The sequence below is a fragment of the Chiloscyllium plagiosum genome, chromosome 4, assembly GCF_004010195.1.
Source record: "Chiloscyllium plagiosum isolate BGI_BamShark_2017 chromosome 4, ASM401019v2, whole genome shotgun sequence".
Taxonomy (NCBI): Eukaryota; Metazoa; Chordata; class Chondrichthyes; order Orectolobiformes; family Hemiscylliidae; genus Chiloscyllium; species Chiloscyllium plagiosum.
This window is the reverse complement of record NC_057713.1, coordinates 63997666-64015572: the sequence shown is the minus strand read 5'-3', so window position 1 is coordinate 64015572 and position 17907 is coordinate 63997666. Positions and strand designations below refer to the sequence as shown.

Sequence of the window (17907 nt, the reverse complement as noted above, 5' to 3'; positions counted from 1 at the left end):
ATCTGGAGACCAATTGTAATATTTCCAACTTTGTTGATGGCACAAAACCAGGTGAGATTGTAAGTTGAAAAGAGAATGCAAGGAGGCTTCCAGGGAACTTGGGCAAGAGCATGGAAGATGCAGTATACTGTGAATAAATGTGGCATTACCCACTTTGATGGAAAAGGTACAGAAACACAATGAAGTATTTCTTAAATGGTGACAGCTGAGAATTGTTGATGTCTTTAAAAGGACTTGGTTATCCTTGTTTACGAGCCACTAAAAACATGTGCAACAAGCGATTAAGAAGATAAATGATAGGTTAGCTTTCATCACAAGGGGATTTGTATATCAGAGTAAAGATTATACATAATATTAAGGAAATCTCACTTGGAGTATTGTATAGAGTTTTTGGTCTCTTTATCGAAGGAAGGATAAACTTTCTGGAGATTCAGAATCTTATCCCTATGATGATGTGATAATTTTATGAGGAGAGATTGAGGAAACAGTGTCTATATTCCCTAGAGTTTTAAAGAATGAGAGACAATCTTATTGAAATATACAAACTTCTTACTGGCAATATCAGGGTGGATGCAGATTAGATTAGATTAGATTACTTACAGTGTGGAAACCGGCCCTTCGGCCCAACAAGTCCACACCGACCCGCCGAAGCGCAACCCACCCATACCCCTACATTTACCCTTTACCTAACACCACGGGCAATTTAGCATGGCCAATTCACCTGACCTGCACATCTTTGGACTGTGGGAGGAAACTGGAGCACCCGGAGGAAACCCACGCAGACACGGGGAGAACGTGCAAACTCCACACAGTCAGTCGCCTGAGGCGGGAATTGAACCCAGGTCTCTGGAGCTGTGAGGCAGCAGTGCTAACCACTGTGCCACAGTGCCGCCCAAGATGTGATGCATCCTCTGACTGTGACTCTAGAACCAGGAGGGATATAACCTTACAATAGGCGTAGGCCATTTAAGACAGAGATGAAGAGGAATTGCTTCACTCTTGGGGGTGGCGGTGAATCTTGGAATGGTACAATAGAGAAATGTGGAAGCTCAATAACCAAGCATGTTCAAGACAGAAATTGATAAATTTCTCGAAACTAATGGCATCAAGGGAAGTAAGGATAACTTAGGAAAGTCCACCTTAAATGTTTGTCTTAAGTCTGAGCAAAATAAACTATGAAGGTGTGAATGGCAAGTTAGCTGTGGTCAATTGGAAAACACATTATAAGATTTGATGGTTGGCAAACTCACAACAACAAACATACATTCTTTAAAGGCATGAACAACTAATGGTAAAAGGTGGATCAACTGTTTTTAAAGAAAGAAAGTAAAGCTTACATTAAGTCAAAGGAAGTAGTTTATAAGAATTCCAGATTGGGGAAAAATGTAGAACCCAACCAAGGAGAACAAAGAAATTGATAAGGAAATGGAAAAGAAAACATGAATACAAGGTAGTAAGGAATATAAAAACAAACTGCAAACACTTCTGTTGATATGTGTGAAGAAATAAAATAGCAAGGAGAAATATGAGCCCTCTACGGGTAGGGCAATCAAGTCTAATAGTGGAAAACAAGGAAATGGTGGTGAATCCAAACTGTTACATTGATAGATACAGAAAATCACCCAAAAATACTAGGCTATTGTGTAACTGAAGAGCTAAAAGAAGATCTAAAAGGAGGTTAAAAAAAAGTGATTATTAAGTAAAATAAGGGAGCATAGGATTTGGGGTACCAGTGAGCATTGAGAATTGACTTTGAAACAGCAAGTAGACAGTAGAAATACATTGATCATTCTCAGAGAAAAGCGGGGTTTCCCAGGGGCTATAACTTCTAAAATCGATATAAATTATTTGGCTGTCAAAACCAGTTGTAATATTTCCAAATTTGCCAATGAATCCAAGAAGGGTGGGAACCTAAATTGTGAGAACTTTGCAAGGAGGCTTCACAGGAACTTGGGAAGGCTACGTGAATGGGCTAGAACATGATGGATTAAATATTACATGAATAATTGTGAAGTTAGTCATTGGTGTAGAAAAAAAAACAGTAAGGCAGAATATTTCTTAATGCTGAAAGTGTAGGTGTGGAAAGGGATCTGGATGCCCTTTTTCATGAGTCACTTCAACCTAGCATCCAAGAGCAGCAAGCAATTGGGGAGGCAAATAATATGTTTGCATTCATTTCAAGAGGATTTGTTGTGCTTTAGTTGCATAGAATCTTGGTGACATTGTTACCTAGAGGATTGTGTACTATTTTGGTGTCTTTACCTCAGGAAAGTTATATGTACTACAGAAGGAGTTCTACTACAGAAGGAGTTCTACTACAGAAGAGACTAATGACATTAAGGAATATGGGATATTGTTGGAAAATGTTATTGAGGTAGAAGATTAACCAGAACCTAATTGAATGGCAGGGCAATTTTGATGGGCTAACTAGCTTACTCCTATTCCCATGTTCCTAATGATTTTTGACTTTGAAACAATTCTGTGAAAGAGAGACTTTTTTCTCCACTAATGTATCTATTTGTTGTGTTCATTTGGACTGAATATTCAAATGTCTGTATAAAGGATTTCCAGTCATCTGCTACAGCCTGTTGGGTTTCAGTCTCCAAAACGTGACTACATAATGTAATTGTTACTAGCTGGGCATCTAAGTAGTTAGACTGCTCTAATTTTAGTTTACTTTAATCTGTTCAAGCACTTCTCTATGCTCGATCTTAACCTTTGCCAAAGTGATCCAAGTCTTGAGTTGCTCTGGAGCTTGGTTCTCTTTTTCTTTGCTGAGAGATTATTTGAGCACTTCCTTAAATTGTTGCTGGTGTTCAGCTATAGATTATTGTTTGCTTATTATAAAGTAACAATTTTTGAACTTTGAACATAGGTATGATCCATTCTGGAATTAAACAGCTTCTTTCCCCTGTATAGCTTTCCTGTAGTTAATTGCTGTTATGTACCAAATACCTTTCACAGGAAGGATTTCTCTTTGTCCTTGGAAGTATTTATCTATTGTACAGTTGTAGACTCGGGTGGCATGTTCTAAAACTTCCATGCTGTAGGTTGAAATCACCTTTTGCTGCTTTAGCAAACATTTGAAAATGGCCCACCTCCAATGCCATTCAGTATTGATGGCTGGGAAGATTCAATGTCAACACTGAGTTTTCCAATTATAATGGAGACTAGAAGTAATGATAGAATCTATGCACTCTCCACCTTGAAGCTCATGTCTCCTGACTCATTTCTATATCTCAAATTAATAAAGTGGTTGTGTCAGAGTCAGTGAGCTGATTCGAGAATAATTTTCTGACTCCCCAGATCGGAATATATGAACATAAAGCTTAGGAGCAAGCATATGTCATTCAGCTCCTCAGGACCACTATTCAATAAGATCATGCATGATCTGATTGTGGCCTCAACTCTACAGTACTGTTTATGCTGGGTAACGTTTGACTCCTTTGTTAGTCAAAAATCTATCCACCTTTCCTTAAAAGTATTGAAAAACCCTGAATCCACTATTCTATGTGGAAGACAGTTCCACAAACATGACCGTTTGAAATAATAAAATTCTCCTAATCTCTGTTTTAAATGTTCTTTATTTCAAAGCTGTGTCTTCTAGTTCTAGTCTTTGTCACAAGGGGCAATATGTTTTCAGCATCGACAATGATAAATTCTCTCAGTATTTTTAGTGTTTCAATAAAATCAGCTCTCATTCTTCTAATCACCAATGAACATAAGCTCAGTCAGTACAATTTTTCCTGAACTGGTTGCCTCTTGCTCGCTACCTCATCCCTACATTCCATTCCAGATATCAGTTGAGTGAATCCTCTGTCTATCTTGCTTGCAAGGTTCAGCCTATCTGGAAGACTATACTTTTTGATATAGTGTAAGATCTTCCATAGAATATAAAAATTCTGAAAGGGCTTCAACCTACATCTCCAATATGATTTGGTCATAAAGAGCTCTTGCTACAAATTTCTATATAGTACGAGTAATTATCCATGCCTGACAGAAGAGGTTAGAGGAGAGCATTGCCGGGGTGGGAGGGGTCTTTGATGATATTGGCAGCCTTTCTGCAGCAGTGGGAAGTGTTAATGGAGTCGATGTATTGGAGGTTGGCTTCTGGGATGGTCTGGGCTGTGCACACAACCTTCTGTAGTTTTTTATAGTACTGGGCAGAACAGTTGCCATACCAGGCTGTGATAGAATGCTTTCTATGGTGCAAATTTAGAATTTGGTGAGGGTCCTTATGGGCATGCCAAATTACTTAGGCGCCTGAGAAAGAAGAGGCATTGTTGTGTCATCTTGACCATCACATCTACATGGGAAGTCCAAGACAGGTTGTCGATTATTGTCACTCCTAGGAACGTGACATTTTCAACCCTCTCAATCTCTGCTCCATTGATGTAGGCTGGACGTGTTCTCCTCTTTTCTTTCTGGAGTCAATGTCACTTCTTTTATTTTGCTGACATTGGGAGAGAGATTGTTATCATTGCATCATGACAGCAAGCCCTCTACCTCCAAATCTTTGCATTTGAACATGAACTACTTCGTTATCTGAGTCGTCATGAATGATGCAGAACATTGTGAAATTACCAGTAAACACCATCAATTCTGACCTTGTTTTTATACTAATATGGGGTTGTTCCTGGCCTATAGGAAAATCCCAAGGTATTTTGTACACATATAAGGAACAAGAGGGTAGCTAGGGAAAGGATAACTCCATTCAAGGACAAATGGATGTATATGTGGAGCCAGAGAATGGATGAGGTCCTTAATGAATACTTTGCATTAGTATTCACAAAGGAGAAGAACATGGTGGATAGTGAGGCAGGGAGGGGTATGTTTCTACTCTATGGTGGATCAGTATTTAAAAAAGGAGATGATGTTGGGTGTTTTGAAAAGCATTTAAATAGACAAGTCCCCAAGACCTGATGGGATTTATCACAAAATGCTGAGGGAGGGCGGTGAGGAAATTGCTGAGACTTGTATGAATTTTTTGTATCTTCTTTAGTCACAGGAGAGGTCTCAGAGCACTAGAGAATAGTCAATGGTGTTCCTTTGTTTAAGGGGTAATGTGGGAAATTACAGGCCAGTGAGCCTTACGCCTGTAATAGTGAAATTACTAGAGAAGGATTTACTATATTTCAAAAAATACGAACTCACTGACAATAGGGAGCATGGCTTTGTGCAGTGGATGTCATGCCTCACAAAGTTGAATGAATTTTTTGAGGAAGTGCCAAAAGTGATTGGTGAGGGCAGAGTGGTGAATTTTGTCTACTTGGACCCTAGCAAGGCCTTTGGTTAGGTTTCTCACGGCAGGCTGGTACAAAAACTGAAGTCGCATGGGATCTGTGGTGACCTGATAGAATGGATACAGAACTGATTTAGTCATAGGGTTGTCAAACAGAGACTTTCGGGTACACAGTTCCTTGAAAGTGGGGTTACAGCTAAACAGAGTGGCTAAGAAGATGTTTAGCACACTTGCCTTCATTGCTCAGACCACTGAGTAAAGGAATTGGGACATAATACTGCAGTTGTACACAACATTGGTGAGGACACTTTTGGAGTACTGTGTACAGTTTAGATTAGATTAGATTACTTACAGTGTGTGGAAACAGGCCCTTCGGCCCAACAAGTCCACACTGCCCCGCCGAAGCGCAACCACATCTTTGGACTGTGGGAGGAAACCAGAGCACCCGGAGGAAACCCACGCAGACACGGGGAGACCGTGCAAACTCCACACATTCAGTCGCCTGAGGCGGGAATTGAACCCGGGTCTCTGGCGCTGTGAGGCAGCAGTGCTAACCACTGTGCCGCCGTGCCCAGCTCAAGGATGGATATTATTAAACTGGTGACTGTGCAGAAATGATTTACAAGTATATTACCTGGACCGGAGACTTTGAGTTATAAGGCTGGATAATCTGGGACTTCTTTCACTGGAATGCAGGCGGTTGAGGGGTAACCTTCTGGAAATTTGAGGGGCATGGATAGGGTGAATAGTCAAGGTCTTTTGCAAAGGGTAAAGCAGTCTAAACTAAGGACATAGCTTTAAGATGAGAGGGGAAAGTTTAAAAAGGGACCTGAGGTGCAACATTTTCACACACGTAGTCAGAATGAACTGCCAGAGGAATTGATAGATGCAGGTACAGTTATGACATTTAAAAGACATTTGGACAGGTACACAAAGAGGAAATGTTTAGAGGGATATAGGCCAAACACAGGTAAATGTGATTAGTTCAGTTTGATTTGGGATACTTGGTCAGTATGGGCGAGTCGGATCTTAGGGTCTGTTTCCATGCTGTATGACCCTATGAGGTGTTACAAATCAGGACTCAATGGTTACTGCAGCTTTTGGATGCACCAATTAAACCCTACCTAGTCTATAAGGTGGTTTCATTTTAAACTGAAATAGAAGTCAAAAGCTTTAATTGCATGTTCAAATCTTGCAGTTTATTCCACAAAACATTGTCTTACTAGGATGGTGTCAGCACTACCACTAGTCACTTACTGGTCTTTGTATTGAAGCCTGAAGTAATGCAGTATCTGGTAAACCATCAGCACCATCAATACACAGTCTGGTTGGGCACTTTACATTTTCTAGATGATCTGGTGGCTGTGGTGACAGCTCTTTTTTCCCACTCTTTTGCATGAGCTTCCATCCATGGTCTGTAGAATTTCACTCCACTCTTGTCGGGTTATGTTTTTCTGTAGGTCACTGTTGTTTACTAGAATTTTTTTTTTACTCAGGGCACTTCTTGCTTCTTGTTATTTGCCACAGTCTTGGTTATGGACTCTGTGCTGCACTTTTACAGCTTTTATGTAGGCTTGGCCTCACGGCCTAGTTTGTTCTTGATGTCCATCACTTATTGCCAGTAGTGTCCGTGATCTTTTCTTCCGGTACTTCTTCCAGTTCTGGTGTCAGATATATAGAGCTGACACTGTGGTTTCCTTATAGCACTGAATATAAGTCACTAGGTTTCATTTTGGGCTTCCGCTTGCTCTTTTCCAGAGGGCTTGGTAACTACCTGCCACCATGTAGAAAAATAAAGTCTACATTCTCATGAGTGAACTTTAATAAACCTTAGTAATACTTCTGTTTTCAAGGTATAGTAAGAGAGGACACGCTGTTGCTGTCTTACAGGCTTTTCAGCTCCATGTAATCGAACATCTAACATCGATGACAGAGTTCCTTTCTCACATGTTCAGTGGCTACACTTGGCGAAGAGGTATAATTAACGCTTTACCCTGAAGTGCTTAATGTCTATATCATGCTCCAATCGCACATCATGTGTTGATGATGCACCACAATTTGTATCTACAAAGGCTGGAGATGCACCCAATTAGTGGCACCTGGAGTTGGGAAATGACTCGAGAGGATGATTTTTCAAAGGAGATGGCTTTGACTGGGTATGACATTGTCTAGATGAATGGAGAAACCAGGAAAGCAGAGGGCCAATAGCCTTCTTGTCCAAAGAAGCGGTCAAATGTTCACTTTTCAGGTAGTTAATCTGTTCTGCTCTGTAATGGAAACCTTGTGGTGCCACATGAGCACCTTTGTTTAATTATTCTTTTACATCAAGGTCTTAAACCTGTTGTCACAACTAACAATGGCTCCTCAATATGCTTCTGTCAGTTGTGCACTAATGTGTCTCAGACTAGTCCCTTTACCAGTTCTACTTTTGAACATTGTATTCTGTTCCCATTCATGGTGTTAACAATCTCTTCAATGAGCAGAACAGATAGTTATTGGGAGCTGTGTCTTTTACTGCTTTCCCTCCTCATCCTTCTTCGGAAAATTAATATGCATCACAACAACATCTGAAAGCAGGTACATCATCCAGAAGCACTATTTTAAAATCATTTCCACACTTGATCCCAGCACTATAGGCACTTGAAAATCCAGCCCTAGACTTGTGTGCATGTGCCCACACTAGATCACATTAAGTGACTCAGTTATTTGCTGTGATTCATTCAAGGATGTTGCATATCATGCAGCTCTGTGCATCCACCGATTCCTTTGATGTTAGTAGTTTAGCCGAGGAATATCCCAGATTAAGATCCAAGTCTACACTAAAATAGATAATATTGTCTACACTGCCCTTGGAACTCTGGGTATATAGTGGTAAATTAGTAATTAGCTTTCAGCTATGCTTGGCAGAAGTGTGGATATGTGATGATGTTGGGACTGTGCTGATCTTTATGATCAAATGGACTGTCAGTGTACATAAACAATGGACATTTGAATGAGATAATAGTTGGGAATTGTGGAACTATCCCTGCATGTCAATAGGTCAGCCTAATCAATAGGTTGTGTGGAGTAAAGGAAATATAAAGGATCTGGAAGTGCCACTGCATACAGTAGTCAGTTAACAGAATGCTGTATATGTATTAAAGTACTTAACAACAACAGTTCCCTTGCATTAACCCACAAAAGAAGGTTGTTCAATGATGCTGGTTCACACCATTTTCCAAGTTGGCATCTTTAACACAGTAACTGCGGAATAACTGCCTCAATAACAAACCTGCCGACTGCAGTACTTGTCCATTCCAAAGCTGATTATTTCAATGACTGCAGAGTCATAACTTGCCAATAAGCAAACTGAGGAACAAAATATATCAGGAACTGGTTCAAAACAAAGTTTTGGGTTAAGAATGAAGGAAGTAGGTACAGTTCATAAACCAAAATAGCTACAAAACATGAAACTTCTTCCATTGGAAATGAGGAAGCACAGAGTTTAATATTTTAAAGCATGAGATGACTGACACCTTGAACTTATTAAGAGGTCTGTATAAACTCATTCATGACCAGTGAGGGTGGGACATTTACAGATAAATTTGAATAATCTCATTTTGCTCTCTACTCCTGAAGGAAATAGTTACACTACACATAGATATAAATCAGGAAAATTGAACCCAATTCTGTTCTTGTTTCAATGCTTACTACCATGAGGTGAAAATTGAGCTCTAAATCATATCAGCTGCCTCAATCAAAAATGAATAAGGTCGCTGGTTTTGCACTGAGGCTACTTGAGAGTTCTACTTAGTATTCTGTGTCTGCTTAGATTGTTCAATTAAAATGCATCGTACCAACATTTAGAAAGATTTGCACTTCACCTTGTTGTTCATTTCTAGTCCCCACTAAATAAAAATGAATTGGTCAGTTTTAAAACCTTTCAGCTAGACTATTACATAGTCATTTCTGGATCAGTCAGGTGGATGAAAATGAACACCTGCAGTGACCGCTATTCAGCCAAATGACTCTTGAGGGCAGTATCGTGACTGAATGGTTCGTACTGCTGCCTCGTAGCACCAGGGACCTCGATTCGATTACCCCCCTCAGGCAACTGACTGTGTGGAGTTTTCACATTCTCCCAGTGTCTGCATGGTTTCCTCCCACAATCCAAAGACATGCAGATTAAGTGAATTGGTCATGCTATATTGCCCATAGTGTTCAGGGATGAGTAGGTTAGGTGCATTAGTCTGGGGTAAATGTAGAGTAATAGGGGAATGGGTCTGGGTGGGTTCCTCTTCAGAGGGTCGGTATGGATTTGCTGGGGCAGCACAGTGGCTCAGTGGTTAGCACTGGACTTGTTGGGCTGAAGGGCCTGTTTCCACACTGTAGGGATTCTATGATTAATGCACTGCCCTGCTGTTCATTATTCAAAAACACATGGATTCGGTTATTTTCAACTCCAGTGTTAAAAATCTCTTCAGTTTTTTTTGTATTTTACCCACCCAGCGTTCCTGTTCCTAAGAATAAAAAGGTATCTTGCCAGGAATTAGATAGTAGTGTTTACTGAGTTCAGTGTTGGATGTGATTCCATGTTATAAAAATCATGCTGAGAAAATGACTTTTTGTTAACCACATGGAGTTTATGGACTAAATTGCATCCAGGTTTCCTAACTAAGTAACATTTCTGACCATCTTCCAACATTGATTCTCTATTTTCTAAATTCTCTTAATTGAGTTGAAAATAGAGTGAGGGGAAAGATAATTTTCAATCCGGTTTTAAAAACATCTTTACAGTTTGCTGTGTACTTCATTTTGCTGTCTCATTGCACTCACCCTTTATGTCAGCCTAATAAACAGTGCTGTCTGATGCACAGGATTGTCTCCATCCTGGTTAACAGTAGGTCTGCTGTCACCTAGTACAGTCATCACATTAATTTTGCAGAGCATGTTTAGTAAAAATGTTTAGCACTGAAAAGGTTAATAAAAAAAAACTTGCCATTGACTTGGTGCACACATTAATCTCTAGGGAGGAAGCTTGTAACCCAGAGACAAGCTTGTACTGGTGTCCCACAGTGACAGCTGGTAATGGAAATACTTGCTGCTCCAGAAAGGCCATTAAGTGTGCCACTCATTCAGAGCCTTGTGCTGCAAAAGCTTCAGCTCCACCCATAAGTGTGGCAGGCTTTGTCATTCTAATTGACCTGTGTATGTGGAGTGCTGCCATTATTTACTTCTGGCTGGGGGCTTATGTTTACACAGCATGTTGGATTCCTGATGCCATGTCACAAGGGTATAGTGTGTGCAAGTTCTGCAGCAATATCTTTAGGCACTTTTCTTTTCAATGTCTAATCTAGGTCTGTCAAATACATGTGCTTCTAGACTCAAGAGCACAGAAGGGATGTAAGGCCTACAGGGAGGAATTACTCCTAATTTCTCAAATAATTGCTAGGCTGTTGCCTTGTTAGTCACTGGAAATAATATCCTAGTCCCTGGATTTTATAGATAGTCTTCTAGGGACATTAGCTGGCAGCACCTTTTTTAACTGAGCCCATTCACTCTCAAAATCAGAATACCAGAGCCTACAAAATTAATCAACGCAGCTTCCATTATATATATTTTAGATTGTTGTTGCCGTGGCAATAAAGTCAGGGACATTGAATCTCCCCTCTTCAGCCATTGTTATCTTCCCTGGCCATCTGCTGTAGAGGAGTAATATTCTATCTCATTTGCATGATGACTGATATATGGGAAGCTTGGAAGGACATATGCTGCAGCAATCATGTGATGAAAATTAAAGTGAAAGTTTTGGGCCCAGAGCCGAAATCTGTGTGTGAGGCTGTTGATGTGCAAATGTAGAATATTGAGGGCTATGAATAGGGATGTATGACGTAGAAACGCACACAAATGCAGGTGCTTATCTCTATGCAGTCAAAGGCACTGGATATCGCATCTTGGGGACTGCTACAGCTCCAGTACAAGCAGATGAAAAGTAAGAGGTGTGAAGCATGTGCTGAGTTTAGATTAAACTTTTTTCTTGTTCTTGTTTGGAGTGAAAATATTAACATTTATTCTTTGAAGATTAATCTTATGAGAAAAGAACAGAATGTTTATAAGATTTAATGCACATGTGATTCAATGTAGACGATTCAATCTGCTAAATGTAATTTTCTGTAATCAGTTCGAGCTAATTAATGATTCAGTGAATCTAAGTGGAATGAAAGCTTTTTGATATGAAATTCTGAAAGCAGCATTATTATCACTATTTTAAAAATTCATTAGAGAAACGATGCTGCATTCATCCTGAAATTTATTAAAACTTTTTTAAGAAACAGTTTCTTTTTATGTACTTAAGTACAGGCTTTTGGGCTTTTTAGATAGATTTTTTTTCACAATTATGTATAAGCATTGAGAAAGCTTCTATTTTAAAGTTAGACTTTGCTTATGTTTTTGGAAGAAGGGAATGCATCAGACAAGAATATTTTTTACTAAGTACTGTATCTCAATGCATGACCTATTTTGTACATTTCTGAATAGCCTTCTACAGCTTATCAGCGCAATAACAATGTGAATGAACTAGCCTTGGGTCAAAAAGTAAAAAGGAATATATATGTATATTTTGAGAAAGACCAGCCTGGTTATCAGTAGAAATTCTGTTGGCTGGTTGTTTTCTGGTGAGTGGTGCATCGATAATTATCATTATTATCCAGGAAGTTTGTTCAGTAAACGAATGCTGCATTTCCATTTGTTCAGCTTTTTAGTATGCAGTGATTTTCAATGATTTTCAAAATATTACTTATATTTCAATTAGGTGTATGATATTATGTTTATATACACAATACATATGTTGAAAATGTAGTCACTTCAAGTTTAATGCTCTGATTAATATGAACTCTTTCAAAAAAAGATTTATTGCAAAATGTTTAAAATATGCTATCAAAGTGGATATTGAAATTGAAACTAACTGGTATCACTTACATTTAATGGTAAAGTAATTTTCAAATACAGTACCTCACTTCTAGTAACAATAAACTTCCAATTGGATAAGTTGACGAAGAGCAAGGAAAGGAAACATTTCATACACATAGCCTAAGTGTTTAAAGATTTCAACTAAAACACAAATCTCCAAAAAAGTGTTTTTATCAATTAGTGAACTCTTTTTCTCGATAGCATATTGTAAATCCCTGTAGCCAAGCAACTAGGATTTTCTTCTTTATTTCCTCTAAGACCAAATTGTATACTAATATCTCTAAGTGTTTGAGTTTGGGGCTATTCATGTAATCCTTCTCACAGATGCTGATATTACTGCACTTCTTTATAAAGACATACAAAATGCCAGCATACACTGCTTTCCTCAACATTTATATTGGTAACATTATTTTGGGGTGGTTCATACAGCTAAATTGGACACCCCTGAAAATGATCACTGGTTTGAGATGCATGATTAATCCATGACTATTATTTCTGATATAGGCAGCAGAGTAACTTCACAGTGCCTGCTAATTTGTGTGATAATTGCATGCAACCAGTGCAAAATGCACTGTTCGGTTCCTGAATGCCTCATCAGGATAACCAAGTTTGTGTGAGGCAAGACCAAGTTATAGTTAACTGGGACTGCACAAAGCCAGTCTGTTTCTCCTAAAAGGCTCATTCTGACTGGATTAGGTCCTGGAATTGTTTGTGATAAAAGGCGGTCTGAGCCAGAGGAAGAGTTCATTGTGATGTAATGCCTTGGTGAAGAAATTGAAGAGGGGATGGATCTGATCTATTCACATGGGATCAAAACCTGTCCAGTTAATCCCACTTGAAGGCAGTGGGATGAGACAGACATAATGATCAATACCATAAATTAAGTAAGAAGGACCGAGATGCAATGCTGCAAAACCTTCAGTGACCTCCACCAGTGGTCAAGGTCATTGACTGTACCTTCAGATGCCATATCCCACCAATCTCCCAACCTTCTCTGTCACTCTTCGATCAACAATTCCTATTGCTCATCACTTGTACTTCACATTCATAGCTTCACTTCACCCTCTCAGACTTGCTGTTGTAAGCCTCACACCCACATCTCACAGATTGCACACACTGCCTGCAATTCAATTATGACAACCATATCAGCCAAACAGATTGCACAACACTCAATGAAACAGTTCCCTGTCTCTTTCAGGACAAATTGGTGTATAACTAGAATCAGCAGGAACTAACCAGACGGAGACAGACAGAGCTGCATCTCCTTTACTGATAAAGGCATCTTGATGGATTTGTTATCATTGAGCTCATAGCCATAACCAATCGCTGAACTGAAATGATCAAAAATGATAGTACTTTCATACTTAAGACCCCTTATCACATCTACTCTCCTCCTATTGCTCAATTTCAACTGATTTACAAGCTATGGTGTAAGCAAACACCTCTTGCAATCCTCATTCTTCCTTTAACACAACCCTATCAGATACCCAAATGTTGTAGCCCACTATTGCCGTGGGAAAAAGCAAGTGGTGGAAGTGGAGGAAAAGATGGAAATAGTGACAACAAAGATACAGTGTCAATTGCAGCTAACATCTCAGCTACTGACACTGCACACAATGTAGCGGTAGTTTAAGAGGCAAATTTATAAATAGGTGTGACATCAGGGAAGCATGGCTCATGGTAAGGACAAGAGTAAAGATATAGCAAATATTCATTCATCAGAATACAAGGTTACATGTGAATTCAATTGCAGATTACTGAGATGAAAATATTCATGGTGCAGTGTACAGGGAAAGGAAATGCTTGATAGATTAACAGGCCAGCCAATGTTAAGTAAGATGGTGGAGTCTGGTACCAATTTGACACATGACTTTGTGAAAAGCCAGACCCTAACCTTTACAGTTTGGCAGTAGTTTCCAACTCGATTAGCATACTTGTGGATCAATCTATGGTGCAGTATTTAACACTTTTGCACTAGAAGCTCAAAGACAATATCAGTTAAACTCAAACTGCTCTCATTCAAGCTCAGACTGCTGCCCCATAGCTGTAGATACGAGTATTCAAAAGAGGCTTCTTGTGAATCACAGGATTGATTAGGTTATACCTGAATGCAATATAGCAAAGTTTGAATTATAAATTTTGCTTGCATGTTTATTTTGTAGTGACTTTTGTTTCATTGTGACCAAGTGAATTCTATGCAGTCAGTGACAGAGTGTGGTATAAGTATTGAATAGGTGAATTTGAGGTTGTGCGTATGAAGATTGTGGTCAGATGAGTCAATCATGGACAAGCTCTTCATCCTCATGCTCATCAGCTATCCACTTCATTGCTGATAAAACGTTTGTCTCTGCTTGATGGCACAAATGTGTGACATGCAAAAGAACACAATAAATATTGGTATTTGCTCTGTCAGGTGCTGCAGGAACTCTCCAGCCTGAGTCAGACAGAAATGTTCTTTCAGATACCCAATCTCCTGCTGCATCACATTTAATGATGTAACATGGGTTTTACTTCCCAAGTCGGGTTATGCAGTAGAGTTGTGAACCATGTTGTAAAAGGACATGACCTCTTGCCCTTTAGCCTCTCTCTGTTTTGTGATGGTGGCTCAAATACAGATGCTATAATAGACTGCTGCAAAATGAAGGCATAATGTCAGCTGCCAGGATACTGGGTATTGACTTATGTAATGTGCTGAGCACATTAACTGGGTGTTGAGGGACTGGAATCACTACAAATTACAGTCCATCTCAGTATTAATACATCGTATCCGCAATGCAATATGCTGTCAACAATACTGTATATCATGGGGAAGTCTGCAACTCTCAAGCCAGATACTTGTTTCACCTGCTTTTCTTGAAAAAATGGAATTAAATACATTTAACTTTCTTATAGTACAGAACCTTAATGACCTCCCTTATGTGTCAGTGAAAGTAACAGGGTTATCTGGCAAAAAGTCCAACATTGGGCAGCACAGTGGCCCAGTGGTTAGCACTGCTGCCTCACAGTGTCAGGTACCCAGGTTTGATTCCAACCTCAGGCGACTGTCTGTGTGGAGTTTGCACATTCTCTCTGTGTCTGTGTGGGTTTCCTCCGGGTACTCCGATTCCCAAAGTCCAAAGATGTGCAGGTGAGATGAATTGGACATGCTAAATTGCCCATAGTGTTCAGGCATGTGTAGGTTAGGTGCATTAGTCAGGGGAAATGCAAAGTAATAGGAAAAGGGGGATGGGTCTGGGTGGGATACTCTTCAGAGGGTTGGTGTGGACTTGTTGGGCCAAATAGCCTGTTTCCACACTGTAGAGATTCTGTGATTATAAAGTGTGATCAGTACAGCCAATGCATAACTTGAAAGTAGCTGATGATACTTTTAAATAACACTGGTGAGGAATCAGTCCTGCTTCTGGACATATATTCAGTTGGACAAGATTGAACTTAAAATTTAGAACTTAGAATCCCTACAGTGTGGAAACAAGCCTTTCGGTCCAGCAAGTCCATACCGATCATCCAAAGAGTAACCCACCCAAACCCATTCCCTTATTTCTCTACATTTCCTCTGACTAATGTATCTAACACTAAAGGCAATTTGGCATGGTCAATGCACCTAATCTGCACATCTTTGGATTGTGGGAGGAAACCGGAGCACGCAGAGGAAATCCATGCAGACACAGGGAGAATGTGTAAACTCCACACAGACAGACAATCACCCGAGGCTGGAATCAAACCTGGGTTCCAGGTGCTGTGAGGCTGCAGTACTAACCACTGAGCCACTGTATCACCCCAGCAAGTCTACACTGACCCTCCGAAGATTAACCCACCCAGATCCATTCCTCTCTTACTTCACATTTTCCCCTGACTAGTGCAACTAACCTACACATCCCTGAACACTATGGTCAAATTAGCATGGCCAATCCACCTAACCTGCACATCTTTGGATTATGGGAGGAAACCCACGCAGACACAGGGAGAACGTGCAAACTTCACACAGAACCTGGGTCCCTGGCACTGCAAGGCAGCAGTGTTAACCACTGAGCCTTCATGCCTTGAGGGAAGGCATTAACTGAGTTGTTAAGCTCTATAATAACACCACTGATGTCAAGCTGCAACTATATGCTGATTGACATTACAATCTGCCTTCCCTGCAAACAACTGGTGGATGCTACCTGAACCTGCGTTAATACCATCACTAAAATGGCATCCATGTGACATACCTTTACGATCTATGAATGCTAAAGCTACAAATGAATCATGCAGACAAAGGATATTTATTGACCATAAACTATATACAAAGGCCAAAATGTAATGCTCCATGCACTGTGTGGAAGTAGGCATCTTCCAAGGTAACTGATTTCCCTGGGAGAAAGTGAGGACTGCAGATGCTGGAGATCAGAGCTGAAAATGTGTTGCTGGAAAAGCGCAACTGATTTCCCTGCCCTCACCAAAAAGATAGCTAGCCAGATTAAGCTCCAATAAAACACTTAATTGCTGATGAACAAGCTTGTTAGTAAATCAAGATCCTTGACAGTGAAGTTTGACCCCACTAGAACCCAATGAGCAATGGACAGCATCTAGGTCTCTGAGACCATTGCTGGAGACCCAGGCATCAGAGCATCCTGTGGCAAGAAGGTAGATTATTTTCTTTCAGATCTCTCAGCGTGGGGAACACATCAGGTGGGGCTCAGGTGGTCAGAGGCAAGGGTAGGGAGGAAATATCCTTCCAGAGCCAACTTGCCTTCTCACTATTATATTTGTCCCTTTGACAGAAGAATAATCAATCCATGAGCAACTAAACTGTAAAACATGTTTGTTTGCCAAATTGATCTATGCCTGATACAATAATATGGAAAAGTAAGACCCTGAATTCTCTAGATTAAATAAATATAGAAGCCCTGAGTATCTCAGCATAAGCCAATGAACTCATGGAAAGGAAGAGATTTTTAATGCAGTAGGTTATAATGGTAGCAACAGATGATATTGAAGTAACTTTACAAACTTTTGAGGACCTGTCATTTGAACCTATCTTCAATTTATTGACAAAGTGAATTATTGCTTTTCTGCTGGTTCTGTTACGTTCTCCTTATCTGGGTTTTTGCATCTTATCTGTGCCTATGACCATAAACATTCATAATAGCAACTAAATCAGATAAAATGGAGTGAATTATTGAAGTATTTTACCTCTGAAGGGTTCCATTTGAATATCAGACAACATGATTTTGGGAACTGCCTTTTCCTTTCTGTTCTTCCCTCATAAAGTCCCACTCTTACAACAGTGAATTTACGAAGCAGTATATTAGTTGTTCACGGGCTACTCATAAAAAAAATTATTAAAATATAAAAGCTACCAAAGAGTTAAGCAGATAACCTTTTTGAATATATTGAATAATTTAAACAAAATGATCTAAAAAAGACATATATTGTTACCTTGGTCCAAAAACTTAAATCAACACTAATCTGGAATTGCGCTTCATAAAGCATTAGAAACAGCTAGATGAGTTCAACAGGTCTGGCTGCATCTGTGGGGAGAGAAACAATATTAATACTGAGTCTGATATGATGTGTCTTCAAAACTGAAAGGGGCTGGAATTATTCCACTATTACTTGATAATTGTCTATAATTTGCTGTGTTGAACTTCTCTTGACTTATATTGTGCTGCACAATTATTGATTTATAATGAAAATAATGTCAAAGAAGGAATTTCTCCAGTCTCAATACTTTTTTT

At 39.6% G+C, this 17907-nt stretch overlaps 1 protein-coding gene across 3 annotated transcripts in view; it reads left to right on the top strand.

Moving 5' to 3' along the window:
* Window positions 1-17907, top strand: part of st18 (ST18 C2H2C-type zinc finger transcription factor) — a 417712-nt gene that overhangs the window by 163679 nt on the left and 236126 nt on the right. Inside the window, exon 1 of one of the 3 annotated variants that reach the window (XM_043688317.1) lies at window positions 11168-11220. The exons of 1 other annotated variant lie outside the window; for it this stretch is intronic. Coding sequence is in view for 1 of the 2 variants with exons in the window: in XM_043688315.1 (XP_043544250.1) it covers window positions 11207-11213 (7 nt within the window). In the remaining variant the exon portion in view is untranslated. Of the gene's footprint in view, window positions 1-11167; window positions 11221-17907 lie in introns of those variants that run through there. One more of the 3 variants, XM_043688315.1, reaches the window with a different exon arrangement.